Here is a 21,106-nt window from a genome sequence, read left to right as displayed (position 1 = left end):
ATGTAAGCAATATGCCACGCAAAAATAATAGAAAAAGGGAAACCACAAGTTGAAGTTGGATACATTTATGAGTGCAACCAGTTGTGAGCATATATGCCTTAAAGAGTGACCCAGTAAATGAGGTCTAGGGTCTCTTAGGTTCTAATTAGGGCAGCTGTCACCATTTTCATTATTTCTGTGTGTTTGTGTGGTGAGAGAGCACAAGAGAGAAATGCGAGTGTTTCCAATGTGCAATGGGGTTGAGGTCAAGGGATATATGCCACTATCTGGCTTTGGCTTCTTCTCATCCAGCTGCTGCTGCTCTGTCAGGGACCGGTTTACTGGTGTCATGTACCCTCCCTCGGGCTTTTGAATAATGACAAAACCATGCGGAACCGGGGGCTGGAGGTGAAGACGTACACGTGCAGGAAATGGCCATTTGGGCAAGCTTTGCCATTTGCTGAGAGCTGCTAGGGGGAAACTGATTCATGCAAGAAACTAAAAATGCAGCCCAAAGGGTTCAGATTATTATTTTTTTTTTTCCTACAACTTCTGTCCCTCCAAGAAAAGACCTGTGCTAGAATGGCACTGTTGTGTATTCTCAATGACATGAAATGAATTTGTTCATTTTAAAGTGTTAACTCTATGCATCCACGGGCTGCAAAGAGATTTTCACAGTATGATAACCCGAATAAAACATAATAGTTTAATAATTTTCCTTTTGATACATACATTAAAAAAAGAAATAGAACAAACAGTTGCTAAGTAATATCTTAAAGACACTCAGGATTCTACTTTAATGTTAATTTTTTTTTTCTCCATAGAGAGAACACACACTGACAATATAACAATTTGACTTGTGCTGGGTAATTACTTGAACTATTGACTCGTGTATGTATTCTACTGTTAACGACTTTAGACACATGAATCTTATAGCATGCCCACAGCAGTTTTATGACAGTGTTAATTAAATAAGAGCTCCTTTAGTTTCCACAACATAAGGGTCCCTGTTTCTGGCGTCTCAAATATTCTCAAGCAGCCTCTCTGCTTTTTCTCTGTCTAGCACAAGCAGCAAAAATGATTATGATTCCAATTACATTTGTCAATTTTTTTAAATCCTAAATGAATCTAATTGTGAAAGTTTTTTTTTAAAGAAATACTGATTTAGCTTTTAGAAGTAAGTACAAATGTACATATTTTTTGTGAGAGGCCTCCTAGGAGCCCTCCACTGCTGGCCTGGGGGGTCCCTAAGCAGCAGCTTAGTTTGTTTATCCCTTGGGCCGGCTCTGAGCAGCTGCTCAAAAATGCAGCTTGTTGATCCCGATGTTTATACTTCTGTAAACTCTCACAAGCCTAGCAGAACAACAGTCACAAGTTTCATTTAAATATGCATTCAAACATCTACTAAGATTTCCAAATGCAGAAATATGTAATATTCAGTTTTCTTTTAAAAATGTATAACATCTTTCAAAGCGCAGTGAGCACGTTTTGCCAAGCTGGCACATAAACAAAGCGTTAAGTAAATCCTACAAACAAAAAAAAGCAGAAGAGAGTGGTGATGTGTGTCTGTGTGCGGGGGACGCGAGCGGGGGAGACAGGTGCTTTGTGTCTCTGCTCGCTTGAAGAAAAACAAACGCTCTCACCCAATTTGTCTGTCCCACTCACTTTTCCGATCCACGCTCACTCTCTTTCTACCCTCCCTGCGTCCCTCCACATCTCTCTCTATGCACCCCTCTGCATCCCCACCTATGCGCCTTTCCTCTGTTTTCACTCAAAATCTACAACCACACCACATGCCGGGCCAGTTAATCTTTTCTTAAAGGAAAACCGCCGCTGAGTAACTTTGCAGGGTTGAAGGGACGAGGAGCCGTGCCATCAGCGCTTGCAGGACTCGCTTTGTTTGTCCCAGTCATTCTCGTGGATTGGTCCACGCTTTTGTGTTCCGAACTGGCTCCCACACATGCTCTGTGCAGTCCAAAGCCACAGTTTTCTACTTGCTAAAAGAAAAACAGCCAGAGAGGCACTTTATGTAGGTGCGCCCCGAAGCCGTAATTCTGCGCGAAGTCCCCCACTTAAAACAGAGATCCTGTATTTGCACAAGAGCAGAGACCATTTGGGATAAACCCAAATTACGCATTCACATTATTCACTCGGGCATACATGGGGTGAAACCCTTAGATGCAGCTGGCAGCTGCCTTTTCTTTCTTTTCCTTTCTTTTAAAATAAGTGATTAAACATTTACTGGTCATTAACAGCTGTGAAATGTAGCATTGCAGCAGACCAGCGCACTGAGGCGACTTGACGCAGCGCCATATGGAGCAGCAATCCATCCCCTTCCATCAATACAGACCTGCAGGCTAAATAATAAAACAAAACTGAATAAAAACATCTTACCTGTCACCATAAGGCAAAAGACGAGATATAGAGAAGTCATTTCAGACATCCTGCCCACTGACTGTGTAGGGTGAAAAGATCTACGCCGACCGAAATGGCTGGGTCCACCGCGGCACCAGAATCAGAAGAAAAAGCGCACCGAGATCTGTCTATAACCGCATCCAGTGTGGAGAAATAACTCTGAACGCTCCGATCAGTGCTTAAACTCTCACTTAGCTGTAAATCTCCATAGTTGGTAACTTTCCCGCAGCATCAGCTCCTTCAGTGTCTGTTCCTTGCCTCGCTGGCACGGCTCTTGCCTCCTTCTCCGCTCTCCGGCAGACTGTCAGAGATTCGAACGCTTCAGTCAAGCTTCATCCACGGTCCGCCTTTAAGTCTTCTCCAACATGCTGCTGATGCTGACCCGGAGTCGCTCGGAAGCGATCTATACTCCGCCACAGCGCGCAGCCAAACAATTCCGATGAAGTTGGCTGTCTGCGGTCCGCTGGAGTCTCTGCTCTCACTGTACCTCACACTCTCTGCCTCTGTCCCTCACACAGGCTTCTTCCTCCCAGGCGGGTCTCCTTGCTTTTACTTCTCTCTCCTTCTTCCCAATAAGAAATGCGCTCTGACAGTCATCTGGTGGTGGGGTTCAAATCTGGCAAGAGCTGACTCGCAGGAGCCCCAGTGCCTCAGATGCTTCATCCGGAGGGTGCCCACCCCCGGCGGCCCACGCCCCCAGGGGGCTACCATTGGCTGAGCAGGCGTCAGGAGGAGCGTTTTAAAAACAGTTCATCTCTGTTAAATGACTGCACGATCACGATGAGTTGAAAGAAGACTAATCGTGAAATTTGAAGTTTATATAATGATGAATTAAAATCCTGGAATGCTGTCTATTTAATTGCTGCCAAGATAAAATCAATTTCCTGGTGGTACAACACGATTCTAAGTATTCAGTAAGCAGGGTTTTCAAATTTCCAGATTATTAGTAAATTGTCTTCATTTAAATGTCTACCACTTGATTTTTACCAAAACCCTGGCTAAATGTTGTTAGCACTATTCCCTTGAAGCATGAACGTCTCATTCTTACGGAATAGAGTGGTGTGAAAAGGTCTCCCCCTCTTCCTGGTCATCTTTTTTTTTGCTTATTTGTTACACTTCAATGTTTCAGAAACAATAAAATACAGTTAATCCAAACGTCCATAGAATGTCACTGGGTGAATAAGTGATTGCCCCACTAAATCTAATAACTGGGTAGGCCATCCTTAGCAGCAACAATTACAATCAAGTGTTTGTGATAACTTGCAATGAGTTTTTCACAGCACTGTGGAGGAATTTTGACCCACTCATTTATGCAGAATTGTTCTAAATTTTGCTACATTGGCAAAAAAATAAAAAAAAATAAAAATCTTAACAGGTCAAAATCTTTACCTGTTAATATTCTCAATAGCAATCTTAACCTGATTTTCAATAGGAATCAGTTTAAGACTTTGACTAGGCCACTCCAAAGTCTTCATATTGTTTTTCTTCAGACATTGAGTGGTGCTGATGTTTTGGATCATTTTCCTGCCGGAGTTCATTTCAGCTTCTGGTCACAAACATTTGGCCGGGTACTCTCCTTTTTTGGTAGATAGTAAAATATATTGTTCCATATATCACAACAAGTCTTTCAGTTCCTGAAGCAGTAAAACAGCCTCAGACCATCGCCATGTTTTACTACTGTATTCTTTATTCTGAAATGTGGTGTTACCCTTATGCCAGACATACTGGGACAAACACACATACTGGGACAAACACCTTCCAAAAGTTCAACTTTTGTCTCATCAGTCCACAATGTTTTCCTGAAGGTTTTGGGGATCATCAAGATGTGTTCTGGAAAAATTTAGAAGAGCCTTACTGTCATGCTCTGCATTGGTTTCCAATTTGGAACTCTTCTCTGCAGGCCATTTTTGCCTCGTCTCTTTCTTATGGCGGAGACATGAACTCTGACCCTAACTGAGGCATGCGGTTCTTTGGATGTTATTGTGGGGTCTTTAGTGGCCTCTTGGATGAGTCATCTGTGCGCTCTTGGGGTAATTTTCTTGTTGGCTGGCCACTCTTGGGAAGCTTCATCACTCCTCCATGTTTGCACCATTTGTGGATAATGTCTCCCAAAGCTTTGTAACCCTTTCCAGACTTATTGCTTTCGTTTTAATATGTTCCCAAATTTCTTTAGACATGATGTTTTGCTTTTGAGGATCATTTGGTGTACTTAATTTTTTCAGGCAGGTACTATTTAAGTTATGTTTACACTGAGAACAAGTGTGGCAGTACTCAGATCTAGATGTGGCCAGAGAAAGTGAATTCAGATGTGAAAATACCACAGTTATGGAGTGAACGTAGATTTAGACTTTTTTTTCCTCAGTTCTTGTCCATTTCATGCCACAGACTAAGCTTTTAAGCACATTTTGTAAGTTTCAATAGCATTGAATCAGGGATACTGACAGGACAAAGATCCAATAAAATGGTAAATGGCTTGTACTTACATAGTGCTTCTTCAAGCCCAGAGGATGCCAAAGCGCTTCACATTACAGTCATTCACTCATTTACGCACACACTCACACTAATCAGAACTATTTTTGGAATGGGTAAAAAGAGACATTAAGCTTCTGGAATAGCTTTGTCTTTGACACCTCCTCAAAAGAGGTCTTCAACTCTCAAAGGTTCTGGGGTTTTCTTCTACGCACTCTGATCTTCTGTTTTTTTCATTGCTTTCCAGTTGGATGTAACTCAGGTGACTGACTTGGCCATTGTAGCAGTTTTTCTTTGTCTGTGTCCACTTGAGAGTTTGAGAGCATCTGATGATTCTTTTGGCACCTCTGTCAGAAATCTTTCAGTGAGTAGCTGGTCGGGGCTGATTTATAGTGAAATGATGTTCTTTCTACTTCCAGATCCTGGTCCCAGTGGTACTCACTGGAACAGAGAATTTTACACTAAAGTCTGAAATCAATGATATGAAATTGTTTTGTATCTATAAGGTTGCAAGTGTGTCTTGATCTTTGCCCAGCCTCAGATCCTTATGTGTGAAATGCTGGCCCATTAGAGGCCTTCAATTAGGACTAAACACACTGGTATTACTTTGCATTGACAGCTATTTTCATGGGTATTATTATTACCTTTTATGAGTTATCATTTGATTGTAAAAAAAAAGACAACTATTGTCAGTTTTCAAATTAGTATTAACCTGTAAGTTTATAATTCACCTTCTTTCAGCTATTGTTTGTCATCGTGCAGTAGATGCTAAGATGAACACAAATGAATGGAAGCAATATTACCATATTCCAACAAAAGCCTCAGCTTTTATAAGAGATGAGAACAGTGCTGTCTGTTACTCGCCTGTGTCTGTTTGTAGTCTTCTTCTTTGATGTTGTTCATTACTTATTTAAGGATCTATTGATTAGTCAAAATAATAGGCCTTTCAGTCATCTGGTTAATCAGTCTTTCATTTGTTTATTGTACCAAGCAAAGCCTGAGGCTCATTTATTGTCGACACAACCTTCCTTATAAGCACACACACACACAAATATAAAGGTACACATGCATAAAATGTGCCTGTTAACTCATCCAGGTGGTTCAAGCTCTGTAAGACTGAAAAATTCATCAAAGAGCCTCGACTTGGACGCTGAGGACTTCAGCGCATGTGTATCTCTGAAAACATCAACCATACACACACGCACACACAAATAGAAATTGATTCTCGCTCTCTTTTTTTTTAAATTTAGTTAAACATTGAACCATAGTGATTAGGGTTTGCTCCTCAAGAGGCTTCCCCCCTCCAAACAGTAGTTTTAAAACCCCAGGGTTGGCCTTCCTGTTTATTGCCTCCCTGTAATGCAAACATAAGGGTCCCCTGCCAGTAAACACATGTTGATGGAAGAAACAGCTTGCACAGCTGGGAAGCCAACCCAGGTTAGTGTGTGTGTGAGCATGTCAGTAAATGGGGGTGTCTGTGCATGTGTGTTTACGTGTGAACATAGATGCTTATTTGATGTTTTACTTATGACAGTTCAGATGTAATGTACACTTCTAAATGCTTTAGATGTGGATCAAAAGACGAAAGTCGTCAATCACACGCACACCCCCCCGCACGCACGCACACAAGCATGCAAATGCAAACGCTCACATAGCATTGGTGTGAGTGTCAGCCAAAGGGTGTATATGTGATACCGTCAATCAGTCACCAAAAGCGCTCTTTGGGTGAGCAGTAAAACAGCAGGGAGCCTTCACCAGTTGTGCTCTGCTAATAAAATCAACATCCATTGTGTGAAGTCTGTCACTATGCATGATGCTGTGATTGAAATGCGTGGTCTCCTATGGCTCACACAGATGGACAGGAAGATGAGGCAAAACAGATGACACATGCCGCAGCATCACTTTGAGCCAATAGTCTTAATTATACTGGCCTCGGTGGCATCAAATGGAGGGCGCCCAAACTCCCCGAGCTTTTGAGAGACTGAATAATTTATAAGTGAAAAAGGGGGTTTTCAGCCGTGGGTTTATTAATAATAAATATGGTTTGATATTTACTAAACTGTTCAGAGGGAGAAAGGGGGTGACAGTTAAAACATTGTTTGCATGGTAATTGTAAGGAGGTAATAAATAAGGCATGAAGTGGAAACATATGGAAATGTGATTCATGGGGAAATGAGAATAATTTAACAAAATATTATCCCACTGCGCGTATGACCTGAGGTCAATTAAGAAAAGAGATGTCAGTCACTGTGAGCGGCATTCTGGGTTGGAGAATTACAATCTTTTGCTTTTCCCTTTGTCTCACTTAAAAACGGATAACATTCAATGTAGGAATTTATTCATACTGACACAAACCAGATTAAGCTGAATATCAAGCTCATTTCAACAAAAAAGGAAAAGATTTTCTGAAAAAATGAACTCAGCAAAGCATGAGAAAGAAGTTTAGGAATGTGAGTTTTGTTTTGGTCCAAAATTCTCTAATGTTATTGGAAAGCCTCACATAGTTATAAATGGAAGAAAAATGTTTTTGCATTCCATGGGTGGTTCATCCATTTCAATAGATGAAGCAGCACTTAATGTAAATTTTGCAAAAGAGTGGTCTCAGAAATATGCAAAATGAGCGCTAGTTGGTAACATAGCATTTTATGTGAAATGCACTTAATGTGTCGAAATGATGCGCTTTTACCACAGTGTAAAAAACCCCCCAAAAAACAAGTTTCTCCTCATTCAATATTAAGATGAATCCCACACAGTACATTGCAGATTCCATTGTCTTAGATTATACATGGTTCTAAAAGATAAAACTATTTTAATGCAGTTTGGTGGATTAGCTTTGGTGTTGTTGGCAGTGTTAATTCACACATATTTTTCAGACCTTGCATATGCATTTTAATAAGTGTACAGTACACTTTTATTAAGTTTTAAATATACCATTGCTGTCCAGTTTCTTTGTATTATATCTTTACGTTGTGTAAATCTGCATTATAATATTTGACCATCACTAGTTGGCTATTTGAGACCAAACACCCAATTCAAACCTTTTGTCATCCAGTTTTTGGTATAAAGATAAAGAGAAAGAGAAAGGAGAAAAATCAAGGAAACAGAAATCTTTGAGCTTATTTTAATTTATCACGTGATTAACTGATTTACTGCTTATTGCGACAGGCATATTGTTATGTAATATGTGCAATGTCATGCCCATAAAAAGTTGCTTACCAAATGCAAATAAAGTCCAGAAGAAGAACACTTCACATCCAATTGTTTTATAGGCGACACCAACCTGATAGATTGACAGTGACAGCATGGTTGCTCACCATGGCGCAACAGGACATCTAATTGATTCACCAACGTTTCTGAATTGATATTGACTAGAAAAAAAGTTAATTGCCATGCATTGATAAATCAATATTTTGACCCACCGGATTTTGAAATGAAGCTCCTGGGATGTCGTCATCTTACAATGTTCTATAGATTTTGCATGTTGCACTCTGTTTGTGCTTTGTGTGTCTGAACATTCAGATAATTAGCGTGCTGGTGAATGTTAATGAGCAAATGTGACGTAATTTGCGATTACTCCCATTGATCTTTACCCAGCCATGTTTGGCACTGGTTCAGTTGCTTTCATCTTTTTCATTTAAAAAAAGCACCTGCATCTAATTATCCAGCCAACATGCATTTTTGGGGCCCATAATGACTTCCTCATATGGGGCGATACTATTTGGGCCCAGGTCTCAGAAATGGGCTTCTCGTTTGAGACCTGTATAGATTGATAAATTGTAACCCATATCAGCAAACCTTCTTTCGCACCCTTTGAGATCTCAGTTAGGTCTCAAATGGTTGTTAAAATATCAGTTTAAATTTTTCAACACATCCAGAGCTCGCATGGGTCAACCTTTTTCCTCAGTGTTGCTCTACATCAAAGCTGAACGAACAAATAACACTGAACTGTTATGCAACTACCAAATGTCCCATCTGGGGCACATTCCTCAGCCCATTTTCTGCACATATGGGTCCCATATGTAAATGCTGACTGGATAGAAATGTCGTCAGATGAATAGTGGAATAAAAGGTTCTCTGCTTGTTAGTGTCATGATTGGGAACAATTAACAATGTTTAAATATTTACATATTTAAATAGTAGTTCTGTGCTTGAGAAAAAATAAGTATTCTTATTCCACTACCAATAAAAAAGCAAAATCATCATGGTTTATGTTTGGACAACACAAAATCAATGCTCTTTATTACTAGAGTAAGCATTTGAAGTTTTAAAAGTGCTTGATTAACATTTAGCTTTTACTGCAGTATTTTGGTTAGCGGTAGGGTTTAAGGTTTGCACTGCTATCCATATGAGGAACATTACACCAGCTTTTACTGTAATTGTGATATTGAATGTAGAGTTGATCTGTGTCAACCATAACTCTAACTGCTGCTACAGCCTCATAACTCATGAGAACATACAGTATTCCTTTGCAAGGCAGTGGCATCCATCTGCCCGGCTTGTGAGCAATTCAAAACCCGTCTCCAATAATATGACGTCAGCCCTCTGCACTGGCTTGAAATTTGCAATTTAGCAGTTTCTTTATGTGTGATTGAGGAGCAGGAGGAGAGCCATTAAAGCCCAACACAGACCTGGGGCTTGCTCTGCAGTCTATAGAACTATTCCCTGGCTCATATCAAATCCACGTCCTCTGCCCCGATATCAGAATACGACTCTGACCCCCCATGGATTCTGTTTTTGTCTGTAATGAAAGTCTCTCAGGGGATCAGGTTGAGGGATTCTTTTTCTCAGGGGTCAAGGAGAGGTTGAGGCTTTTGGTTCAAACTGTGCTCAGAAAAATGGTGTGGATTACAGGAATGTGGCCATTGCCCTGAGTTTTCCCGCTAGCTCTCTAATCTGGCATTACTGCAGATAAAGAAGCCAGTGTTGAGGAAAATGTAAAAAAAAAAAAAAATCATTATGGTTAATGTTTTCGGTCTTCTTTCGAAGTTCGTCACTTAAAATATTAACAAACAGCAGACAGACTTTAAATTAAAGTCAGAAAAACTGGGTCCATGGCCACCCTGAGTGTTTCTTCAGTGATAAGTACAGCAGTAAGCTGTCTAAAATATTCATGCTCTGATGCAGAGTTGTTGTCCCTTGATGGGCCTCGCCATGTGCAACATCTGTTCCCGATGTCATGGCGCACTCCTCTGTGCCAGAAAAGCCCTGCTGGCGTTCGTGGTATCTCTACTGTACTATGACTTATCCAGACACACACTCACACCCACACACACACTGCTCCACCCGGCTCTGATAAAATCTGAGACGACGACAGTAATCCAGTCCACTGGACAGAACTATTTAACTTCTGTGCTAATCCATAAACATAGATTAAGGCGCTTTAGTTTCATACTCAGATAAGCAATTCTGTTATTCCCTGATGAACGTTTCACTTGATTTCTTGCTCTATCTACATTTCATGAATATTTGGAGACAATTCTAGGATGACTCCTTAGTGGAACAGGCCACTGGTGTTTTGAAACAATGTACTTTGTAAGCTGCCAGCAAATTAAACTGCTATTGTGTTGATGCTGCTGCCTTATAACAAGTTGGTGAAGTTCACTTCACTGACATCTCCCAAAAAACTAAATAAAATGTCATCCATGTTGCAGTCCTTTGCTTATACACCGTGTTCCAAATTATTATGCAAATTGGATTTAAGTGTCATAAAAATAAATTTTTTTTGTTGTGCCATTAAATTTATAGATGGTATTGGGTGTCAGGGCTCTATGAATTACTAAATTTAATTTCAGAGAGCTGGGTTGATTAGTTTGTCTGGTGAGCTCAATTAAAGGAAATCTACTTAAGAAGGATGTTCCACATTATTAAGCAGGCCACAGGTTTCAAACAATATGGGAAAGAGAAAGGATCTCTCTGCTGACGAAAATCATCAGATAGTGTAGTGCCATATGACAAGATATGAAAACATTAATATTTAATGAAAACTGAAGCATTATCATCGTACTATGAAGAGATTTGTAGCTGATTCAGAACAAAGATGGGTTTTTACAGATAAAGGCAGAATGAGGAAGTTTTCTGTTAGACAAATTCATCGGATTAAGAGAGCAGCTGTTAAAATGCCCTTAAAAGCAGCAAACAGTTATTTGAAGCTGCTGGTGCCTCTGGAGCCTCAAGGTGGAGGATCCTCCAGAGGCTTGTGGTGCATGAACCTACTATTCAGCCACCCCTAACCAGAGCTCACAAGCAGAAACAGTCGCAGTGGACCCAGCTGTACATGAAGATTCATTTTCAAACAGACTTGTTCACTGATGACTGCTGGATGGTCCAGATGGATGCAGTAGTGGATTGGTGGTGGATATCCACCACGTCCCAACATGGCTATGACGTCAGCAAGGAGGTGGTGGAGTCATGCTTTGGGCTGAAATCATGGGGAGAGAATCATTGGTCGGCCCCTTCAGAGTCCATGAAGGTGTGAAAATGACCTCAGCAAAGTAGATGGATTTTCTGACCGATCACTTTCTTTCATGGTTCAAAAAGAAGAGTCGTACCTTCGGTAGCAAAATCATCCTCATGCATGACAATGAATGCTGCAAGGAATACCACTGTATCATTGGCTGCTATGGGCATAAAAGGGGAGAAACTCATGGTGTGGTCACCATCCTCCTCTGACCTCTGACCTATTGAGAACCTTTGGAGTTTCCTCAAGCAGAAGATCTGAGGATGGAATGCAGTTCATATCAAAACAGCAGCTCTGGGAAGGTTTTCTGACATCCTGCAAAGAAATTCAAGCAGAAACTTTCCACAAACTCACAAGTTCAATGGATGCAAGAATTGTGCAGGTGATATCAAAGAAGGTCCTATGTTAACATGTAACTCGGTCTGTTCAAATGTTTTTGATTGAAATAGCTTTTGATTTTAGTACATGTGACCACTTAATGCTGCACATTCAAAGAATGACCGTTTGCAGTTCTTTATAATCCATAAAATGTTTAGAAAATCTGCTGTGCATAATAATTTGGAACAGTGCATTTTGAGTTTTTTATTTTTGAACAAAATACTGTTCTCATGGGGAGCTTTGTTCAGTAAAATTTGATTTATACTGTAATAGTTCATGGCTTGAAAATTATACTGACCATCATTTGCATTGACCATTTAAGAAGATCTGAGAAAATATCACTTGCATACAGTGACGTGCGGTGAGGTTCATAGCTGGTGAGGCACTGACGTCATCAGAATCAGATTTGCAAATAGATGCATAGATTGACAGCAGTTTACAGGTTATGTTTCACTTCTGCATCCTTACACATACAAACTGTAGCTCACAAAACACACATTTCCTTAAAAAACAAAACAAAATAAATGTTATTACTGTCTTACCTAAGGTAAGACAGTAATAACATTAACATTAATAACATTACTGTCTTACCTGCTTCGATTGAAAGTCCACTTGAGAAAACTTTTTTAGTGTTGTAATGTAGTCATCCATGTCGAAAGTCGGGATAAGCGAGAGGAAAAAAATCACTATCTCTATTATAATCTATCGCTGCACTTGACTTGCTTCCCGAATCGTTTAGCCTAGCTCGCTGTCACTTACTCGGCAGTTGAGGAGTGAACAAGACGAACGTCTGGGATCTTGAGCGCCCCCTGCCATGAGGCAAGAGAACTGCCTGCCTCACCACGAACCTGTTCTCTGCCGTTTATAATCGCTCATTACACGAAACACGTTACACAAACACAGTTGGTGACAAAAAGCACTGTACATTATATACATAAGCTAAACTATTGGAAATAAGTTCACATATTAAATTTGTTTAAACCATTTTATTGACGCCGTACAGCAACAGGCTCTCTCCGCTTAGCAGCCAGCGCAGAGCCAGGGGTTGCGCAATCCAAGGTGAGGCAGAGCTCGCTGCTGCCTCACCGGCATCGCTTCCAAGCATTTGAATGGGAAAATAAGAAAATTCAGCGATTTTGAACAAATAAAAATCGAAATTGGTGAAGCTACATGAAAAATAAATATTTTTTAGTACAAACCACCGGATGAATATAACAATTTAAATTACTTTATGATTATATATTTTCTTTCTTTCCATGATGGCAGGTGAGGCACTGCCTCACCTGCCTCCCCTGACCGCACGTCACTGCTTGCATAATAATTCGGAACACTGTGTAGTGTCATTAACTCTTAAACAACCAATGTGCACCAGAATATACTCTTTAACATTCTGTAGGGAGTATGTTGGATAGTTTTCACTTATTAAATTAGCATTTCACATGATTTGGTTCAGTTTGATCATAGTTTTGTCAGTCTGATGAGAAAACATCAAAACTTCCAGTGGAGGAGAACCTGATTCCTTTGTTGTGTGTAATCATATATTAGCCATACTTATTTGAATAAAACAAACATAGAAATTCATAAAATTAATTTATACATTTCTCTAAACAACCTGACCAAGAAAAAAAATCCAACTGTGCTTGTGGTATTCCTTAAAAGCTTTTGAAATGCATGTATCCCTTGAGATAAGGACAATGTGTATTCTAATTTTTCTACAAACTGAAAAGCATGTTAATAACGATGGCATCACCAGATATTATCAAGCACAGGTGCTATTATTATGACAGTATGACTGTACTTTGCTCTAGAAAGTTATTTTCAAATAGGGAATCTCAGCTAGGTCCTTGTAAGAGAAAATAAAGAAAAGCATCGGAACAAGATTGATAGAGGACATCCCTTTAATTTTTGACTCTGAGTCAAACAGTGATGATAATCAGGAAGTGTTTTTGTAATCGGCAGTTCCAAATCTTCTTCAGCAAGCTTCAAACAATTCTTAACATGCTTTTTTTTCGACCTTGGAGACTTGTCCCATTACAGATACATTCACAGATTAAAATCATTGATCAGTAATTATCTTCTGAGCTGTATCTTAAAATAAGAAACTAGCTCATGCTCAAGTTTAGGCAATCTGTGGTTTACACTGATTTTATACACGTATGAAACAAACAAGAGACAATAACAGGAGCATAAGCAGAGTCAGCAATAGTCAAGGTGAATTCTGTCTGAGTTGCAGGGTCTACAATAGGCCACAAATACAGTCACAGCTTCCTCCAGCACAAGGGTTGCCTTGCTGTCTACTGACAATCACATGAATAGGCCTCGACTGGCTGCTTGTTTTGTGCCATGATCCCTTGCTACTCATGCTGCTGAAAAAATAAATAACTGAGCTCTGCACTGCTATAAATAATGGATGACTCGTCCACTGTCACTTTTCATAGCATGTCAAGCCACGGCCTGGCCATTATTAGGGTCTGTCTTCTCCTCTCTGGCTCTGACTCCAGTTTTGTTATTGTTCTGGTCGACTTGCCTGCACACCTCCTCAGCGGGTCGGCTGTCAGTCTTCTTCTTGGTCGGTGCAGTTGATGGGTGCTACAGAGAAGAAAGAGGTGCTTTGGGGAGGTCTAAAACGAGCGCTACAGCACACCTATGTAAGGAGAGCTAGCTGCTCGTGGTCTATCTTGACCTGGAACAGGGTCTTTTAGAAACAATTTAAGGATGTAAAGAGATCTTGTGCCTCGTGACATTTGAATGCCACTAAAGTATATTTCTCCTCAAAATTAAGTCCTTTTTGCGAAGTGCTGTGTCAGCATTCCTTTGCTTTGTAAAGTAAGAGTATATTAATGTGTCACTAACACTTCATTACCTGCATCTGTATTTGATATTTTCACATTTAAATAAGATAGAACATAGTTCTTATGTCTCTGCATTGTAAGACAGAGTCTACTGCTCTTGATTGCATATGTATTGAATACATATTCACCAATTTAAAATAATTGCTCTTACAGTAAAAAGAAACTAAACATCAGAACATCAGACAAGATGCAAATGATTTGCAATACCCTGTTACACCAGTGATGTCAGTGATGTGTTACTTAGTGACGCATTACTCCAATCTGACCCCTTTTGTTGGTAATGAGTAACACATTACTACCTCCAGTCTTGTAATCAGATTAAAGTTACTTATCTGAATTACTACTATTATGATTTTACTTTGTAAAAATATATATAGTTACTTTTCTTTTGCATTTCAGGGAGTGAAGTCTCATATGTAATGCCATGCAAGAACACAGGTTTTCTAGCCGGAAGTACAAGCACTATTTTGAGTTTGTGTCAGCTACAGATGACAATATCAAGATTTGTTTTACCACCAGAGCACTGCTGGCGACACAGTGCTGCTAGTACATCCTTGAAAACAGGGAGGACAGAATAATGAGTGGTTTTCAGTACTACATCTGTCATGAAGCAGCTTAATGCAAAGCAGAGAGGGCCTCCAAGTGGACGATGCTACCAATCAGAGCCAGGGGAGTGTCTTAGTGCTGTCAATCAACCAAGTGTGCACACTGCTCACACTCTGCCGATTGCGCTCTGCTTTGCTACAGCTCCTTCGCCACTACAGACTATGCGGTGAATGCGCAGGCTAGTTAGCATGACCACTGATGACAGCAGGTAAACAGTTCTCCTGTAACAGTAAGATGTTTTCCCACCGTTAGCACAACTACAGGGTGTACAGGAGTGTGATTGACAGCGCTAAGACACTCCTCCTGGCTTTAATCGGTTGCTTTTGGCGAGGAGTGGTGTATTTCTGCAGATGGCAGTAGGACTACCGGAAGGAGGGAGAAGAGCTCCATTTTTTCCAGAGATCATTTGTTTCATACTGTGATGACATAGCAACAATTTAAATAAATATATATAAAAAAATCAGATTTTCATATAAGTTACATAGTGCAGCTTTACTAAAGCAAGAATGTCATGACAGCCCAACTACTATAAACTGATAATGCTAAAGTTCCCATCTTACTCAGAGGTTTCTATTAGCATCTAATACATAATTTGTCTTGTAGAAAAAATGGTCACAGGCAGACAGACAACAATATAGTGACATTCTAACTGAATAATTGTTTAAATCTATTTCAGAGTTTGCTAAAATTTTTATGACATGTACATTTTTAAATTAGTTTTTGAACTATAATACAACCTGAGCCAGATAATTCTATTCTAAACAGATTCTTGAAAGTAGAATTTGAGATTCATACAAAATTTGTTGTACTTAGGATAATGCAAAAGATGACATTTATCTACTTTTTCTGTATCTTGATTACCTTAGATTTAGATGAGCAATACACGGACAACTCAAACCTTAGATGTTATTTTAAACTGACTACAGTCTTTAAAAGATTTAAAAAAACAACAAAAACATCCAGAAAGGGAAAAAAGGGGGTATCCATGGCATTATTAAACCCAAATGTCGTCTATTCTCGTGAGCCCAATATCATTGTTTCCTCTCCATCTAGACGGCCTCCCTCTAGTTTTGCCACTGGCATAGTTAGGTACTAAAATTTTTTGTTTTTGAAACTGAGCCTCACAGCTAATGAAAAAAAAAGCATAGGAGTTTGGGCTACTGACCCACAAAGCCCCTCATTTCAACTCACTAGCCTGAAAAATCATGGATTATTTACACATACATCTGCACATAAGAAAAATGAATGAGGAACATCTGGCTTAAGATAGAGAATAAAAAAAAAAACACAGAAGAACTCATACATTCAACCAGTATCAGACAAAGAGCGGTCTGTGTTGAGAAATCAAAGGCAGACGCTGATACAGCCACAGACGCGGAGAAAGCTGAAACTGTTATTAATGTCTAATCAGGATGAGCCCAATATTTGCTCAAGATGTGCTTCTGTCGCCACCGGAAAAAGCCTTAGGCAAGTATTGTCCACCAGCAGCTTTCAGTTCCACAGACTGAGACAGTCTCTCCATCTGCAGAGTAACAGCATCAAATCAGGGCCTGCAGCAAACAAACCCTGACAGATCCTCTCATTTGAGATTCACTTTGGGACAGCTGTGGTGCCATCCAAAAGGGGGAACCGAGTGAGGGAAGCCAGTACTCGGTAATGTATGCAGAGTGTCTCCACGTCCTGGATGACAGCAACACGAGCGCTTGTCACAAGAGACATCAGTTCTACTTAGTCACAGCGCTGTGGGGCAATCCATATGACTGCAGTGCTGTGCGAACTCTATTAATAGTTATCTACCTTTCAGGAGTTATTATGCTGAGTGGGGGATGACAGAGAAATATAATGGTAGAAGTCTCAAATGAGGGACAGAAACAGCGTCTGCTGAGTGTCTTTTGTGTTTCTTGGGCTGTTACAACTGAAGGAGCCTCCTCCAATCTCCTCTCTCACCCATTTCCTGCCAGGCGGTGTGTCTTGGAGCCTGGTGCCAGAGACACAGTTTATGTGAGAAGCATAATAAGGATTATTTATTGGGCAGGAAGGGCAGAGAGAGAAAATGATGATTCGGGGGAAAAACCCAGCAATTGTAGGGTAAGGGAGAATGAGTCAGAGTTGGAATAAAGATAACATTTTATTTTATCTTTTCACCTTAACTTTCACCAGGGTATAGAAACCTTTACAGATATTCAGTTTCCACCTCAGAGACCTGGATCTAAAATAAATCACTTCAACTGCCATAAGGTATTCTATTAGGGGTTGCACTTTCTGAAACTTTAGGAACTTTGGGGATAGGAGAGGCAGCGTAGGTTAAAAATTTTGTCTTATGGAAGATATCTACTTTTTGCTACATGGACTCTCACTAGTCATGAAGTGGCACATTTATTTATAGGAACAGAGCAGGTGAATGCTACTTTTTAAAAATTCATTGGAGGAGGTAAGACCTATCTTTAGATTGTGTTCAATTGTGAAGTCACTTTTTAGAGTAGCAAGGATAGACAGAAAACTCAGTTTTCAACAGCCAGTAAAAGATTCGAATTCAGTATTCAGAAAATTTGAACATACCATTCCCCATCATACATAGTGGTGGCAGCATTAGACTGTGGGGGTATTTTTCTTCTGGTGGAGCAGTGAAGCTGGCAGGGAACATGGCAAAATAGCAACACATTGGTCAAACATTTGTACCAATCTATTCACTCACTCTGCAGGACTGAATTAATCCATAGGTGATTAGAGTTTGAGACCAAATTCAGAGTCTGTCTGGACATGCAGTACATACATACAGCATATCTGATAATTTAATACTATCTAATATGCGTCATTATTATCAGAAGAACCACCAACGATGTGCAGGACTAAGTCTTGTTATTGAGTCCAAGATGCTTCGAATACTACAGACTGACAGATTTGATAGTCTGTAGTATTTTGGGAGGCTTGATTTATTTATTTGTTTGAGCTTATCATATGAACAAGTTTTCATTATGCTGGTTGTACGCAGCATAATGGAGAAGCTATATTTTGATGACGTGCTGGAAGTGGAGTATCAGAAAGAGCAGCAGCTTCTTAAAGAGACAGAGGACAATTTCAAGTCTTCAAATTGCAAAGCAAAATTTCTTTGAAGTTATGTTGGACATATACATACACACAAACACACACACATATATATATATACATATATATATATATATATATATATATATATATATATATATATATATATATATATATATATATATATATATATACACAAATTTATATATAATTTTATAACAACTGAATATAAAAACAGATTTTCATAAAAATCTGTTTTTTTGTGTATTCAATGCACAATACTGCCCCTTTAATTCTTCTTATTAATTTTTAATAAGATAATACATTTTAATTTCAATTAGTTCATTTGGGATCAGGGTTTTTAGATCTTTAGTGAAAATCTTTAGAGAGGAAAAAAAAAAATCTGGTTGGGAAACATAAATGAACCTGTTTAAAAAGTCCAGGTCTTATGTTGGCCTTATGTTAAATTTTTTATCAAACTCCTAAATTAAAAATGTGGACAGTCATTACTTATTTGTCAAATTGTACTGGCTCAAAAGGTGGATGTCACATTGGGTTTGCTAAAGAAGAGCGGGGCAACAGTCAGGGAGGGAAAGAGTGGATCAAAGACTGCTGATCCCTCCAAATGCTCTGCAAAACTACCTTGTTTAAGGGGCTTTTACTCCAAATGGACTTCCTGGACTGTCACACTAAGTGGAGATGACAGGATTTAAAAAGCAACATCTGGAAGGGTTTGGGCATACTTATTCAAATAGCTTCATAGTCCCGCCTGATTATAGCAAGATCTAAACAAAATGAATCATGGCCCGCACACTGTATATTCCCTACTTAAGTCCTAAAAGCCTTCTAGTTAATTCCCACATGCTCTAAATCAATACCACATTCCTTTCACTATAATTCTGTATGTATCTTACTTTCCACAACCACTCACATTTTGCAATCATCTCATTAGAGGTAACGTGAATCCATTAGACTTCTGCATATGTTTTGATTACCTCCTACTGTCCACTGCTTCCTCATTGCCAGCCTGCTTCCTGTATTGGTGCTTCTTTGTCCAGAAAAATGCCACACGTCTGAAATAAACATAAAGTCAGCATAATCAGCCTCCTGCGGGCTATGCTTATCATGTCTCTTTTCCATGATTTCCAAGATTAGAATGCAGAGGAAGAGGAGAGAAATGATAGACGTGTGTTGCTTCGAAATGGCAAATGTGTAGATCTATGGACGAGTGCTTAGCCCACAGCTGCCAGCCAAAGGAGAGAGAGAGACACAAAGGGTCCTTGTGTTCAGGCTGAAAGATGGGCCAGAAAAAGGCAGCTAAAGATCTACTAGTGTATCTCAGCTGTCTTATGGGTCAATAGACCCTTTCCTCCTACTGAAGGAGCCTATAACCTCTAATGTTCTTCCACAGACAGTTCAGCAGTGTTGAATCAATGATAAGGGATAACAAAGGAGTAAAAAGAAAATGCTGGATTCTACCATCTTTTCTTCAAATATCCAATGGAAGATCAGATTTTGTTGTTTCGGGACAGCAACACAGGGAGAGGCGAAGACCCCCGCCATTAAAAACGCGATGTGTGTTTTGTTTCTACACATCTGGAGAGCTGCTTGGTTTCTCTTCTTTCTCTCATGTCCTCTCAATAGGCTCGGGATAAACATCTGTTACCGAGGAAATCTTGAGAAAAAAGGCAGCCTGACAAATTGGTTTTGAGGAAGAGTTTTTTTTTGAAAGAGGTTTAATTTAAGCCACCCTGTCAGACTATTGTTCTTTGGGTGAGGACAGAAATTAAAATTTTAATTTTTTAGTGGAAGGATTTTGAATGGGTTGGAAAACTGATTTTGGGACACCAAATCAAGCATTTAATGTGTGTCTGACAAGCTTCACGGTATAAAAGAGAATTAGTTTTTATGTGAATCTTTGTTTTTTTTTTTTCTCCAAGTCTGCATGTACCGTACTTTGGGAAATACGAATCCAAAATTTAATAAAACCAGTAATATTTCATTCCATATGCATATCCAGCTCCTGGGGATTGTTAAAGTTGTGCAAGTGATTAACTCATTTTCCTGCAAGAGGAGATTTAAAGCAGTTAGTCTGTGTATTGTTTGGGTAACACTGCTCTCTTATCTCTATTATTAGCTGGCCACTCGCTCCCTGCAGTTTCTTTCCTTCCAGTATTTCCTGATTACATTTTTCATCCCTGTCTTAACCACATCCCGCGTTCTTTCGTGCTGTGTACTTTCCTTGGCAGTTCATATATAAGGCCACATCCTCACTATGATTAGAACTATTCTTTTTTTTTTTTTTTTAGAAAAAAGGGATATAGGAGGAAGTTTATCATTGCCCTGCCACAATAAGGAACATGCTGCAAATCTCTCTGAGGACGCTGTATGAATTACAATGAACAGTTGTTTGAACACTAGATTAATCGATATTTTAAAGCTATTAAGTTGAATACATTTTTTATGTTTTACAAAAAATCTGATATTTTGCTTGATTAAATAATGAAATCAAATTAAAAAAGCAATATTCAAAAGTGTGAGAATCTCTTGAGACTTGAGCACTGATACAACTTTTGCTTTTAAATTAGATGAACATAGACTGGGCACAATCAGGGAAGATGACAAAGATTTGAAGAAGAATTAATAAAACCCCTTGCCATCAAAGCTAGTAGAAGTCCCATTTATCTTGAGAAGGCCATCAGGAATATTTAGCACACCCTGGAGAGGAGGTTCACTGTTATGCTGGTCAGCAACACCTGTACAAACAGAGCCTTCACCAAGAGTTATTGGATAATTTATGATTTTCCTGATCCTTGCCCACAAATTCAACATCTGTAGTTAGAAAATGAACATCTAAGGGAGTCCCATGCATTTTAGAAACTAGTTGGTGAATGATGAAGTTGTA

At 39.4% G+C, this 21,106-nt stretch overlaps 1 protein-coding gene across 4 annotated transcripts in view; it reads right to left on the bottom strand.

The window, feature by feature from the left end:
• kirrel3l (kirre like nephrin family adhesion molecule 3, like) overlaps positions 1–3,054 on the bottom strand; it is a 45,440-nt gene extending 42,386 nt beyond the window's left edge. The window contains exon 1 of one of the 4 annotated variants that reach the window (XM_028012753.1): positions 2,374–3,054. In XM_028012753.1, the coding sequence (XP_027868554.1) occupies positions 2,374–2,422 (49 nt within the window). In that variant the 5' untranslated portion in view covers positions 2,423–3,054. The remainder of the gene's footprint in view (positions 1–2,373) is intronic. The other 3 variants (XM_028012754.1, XM_028012755.1, XM_028012756.1) reach the window with 3 other exon arrangements.
• Between the last annotated feature and the right edge of the window lie 18,052 nt (positions 3,055–21,106).

Source organism: Xiphophorus couchianus, chromosome 3 (assembly GCF_001444195.1).
Source record: "Xiphophorus couchianus chromosome 3, X_couchianus-1.0, whole genome shotgun sequence".
NCBI lineage: Eukaryota > Metazoa > Chordata > Actinopteri > Cyprinodontiformes > Poeciliidae > Xiphophorus > Xiphophorus couchianus.
Note: the sequence above shows the minus strand (reverse complement) of the source record. Positions and strands in the feature narration are given on the sequence as shown.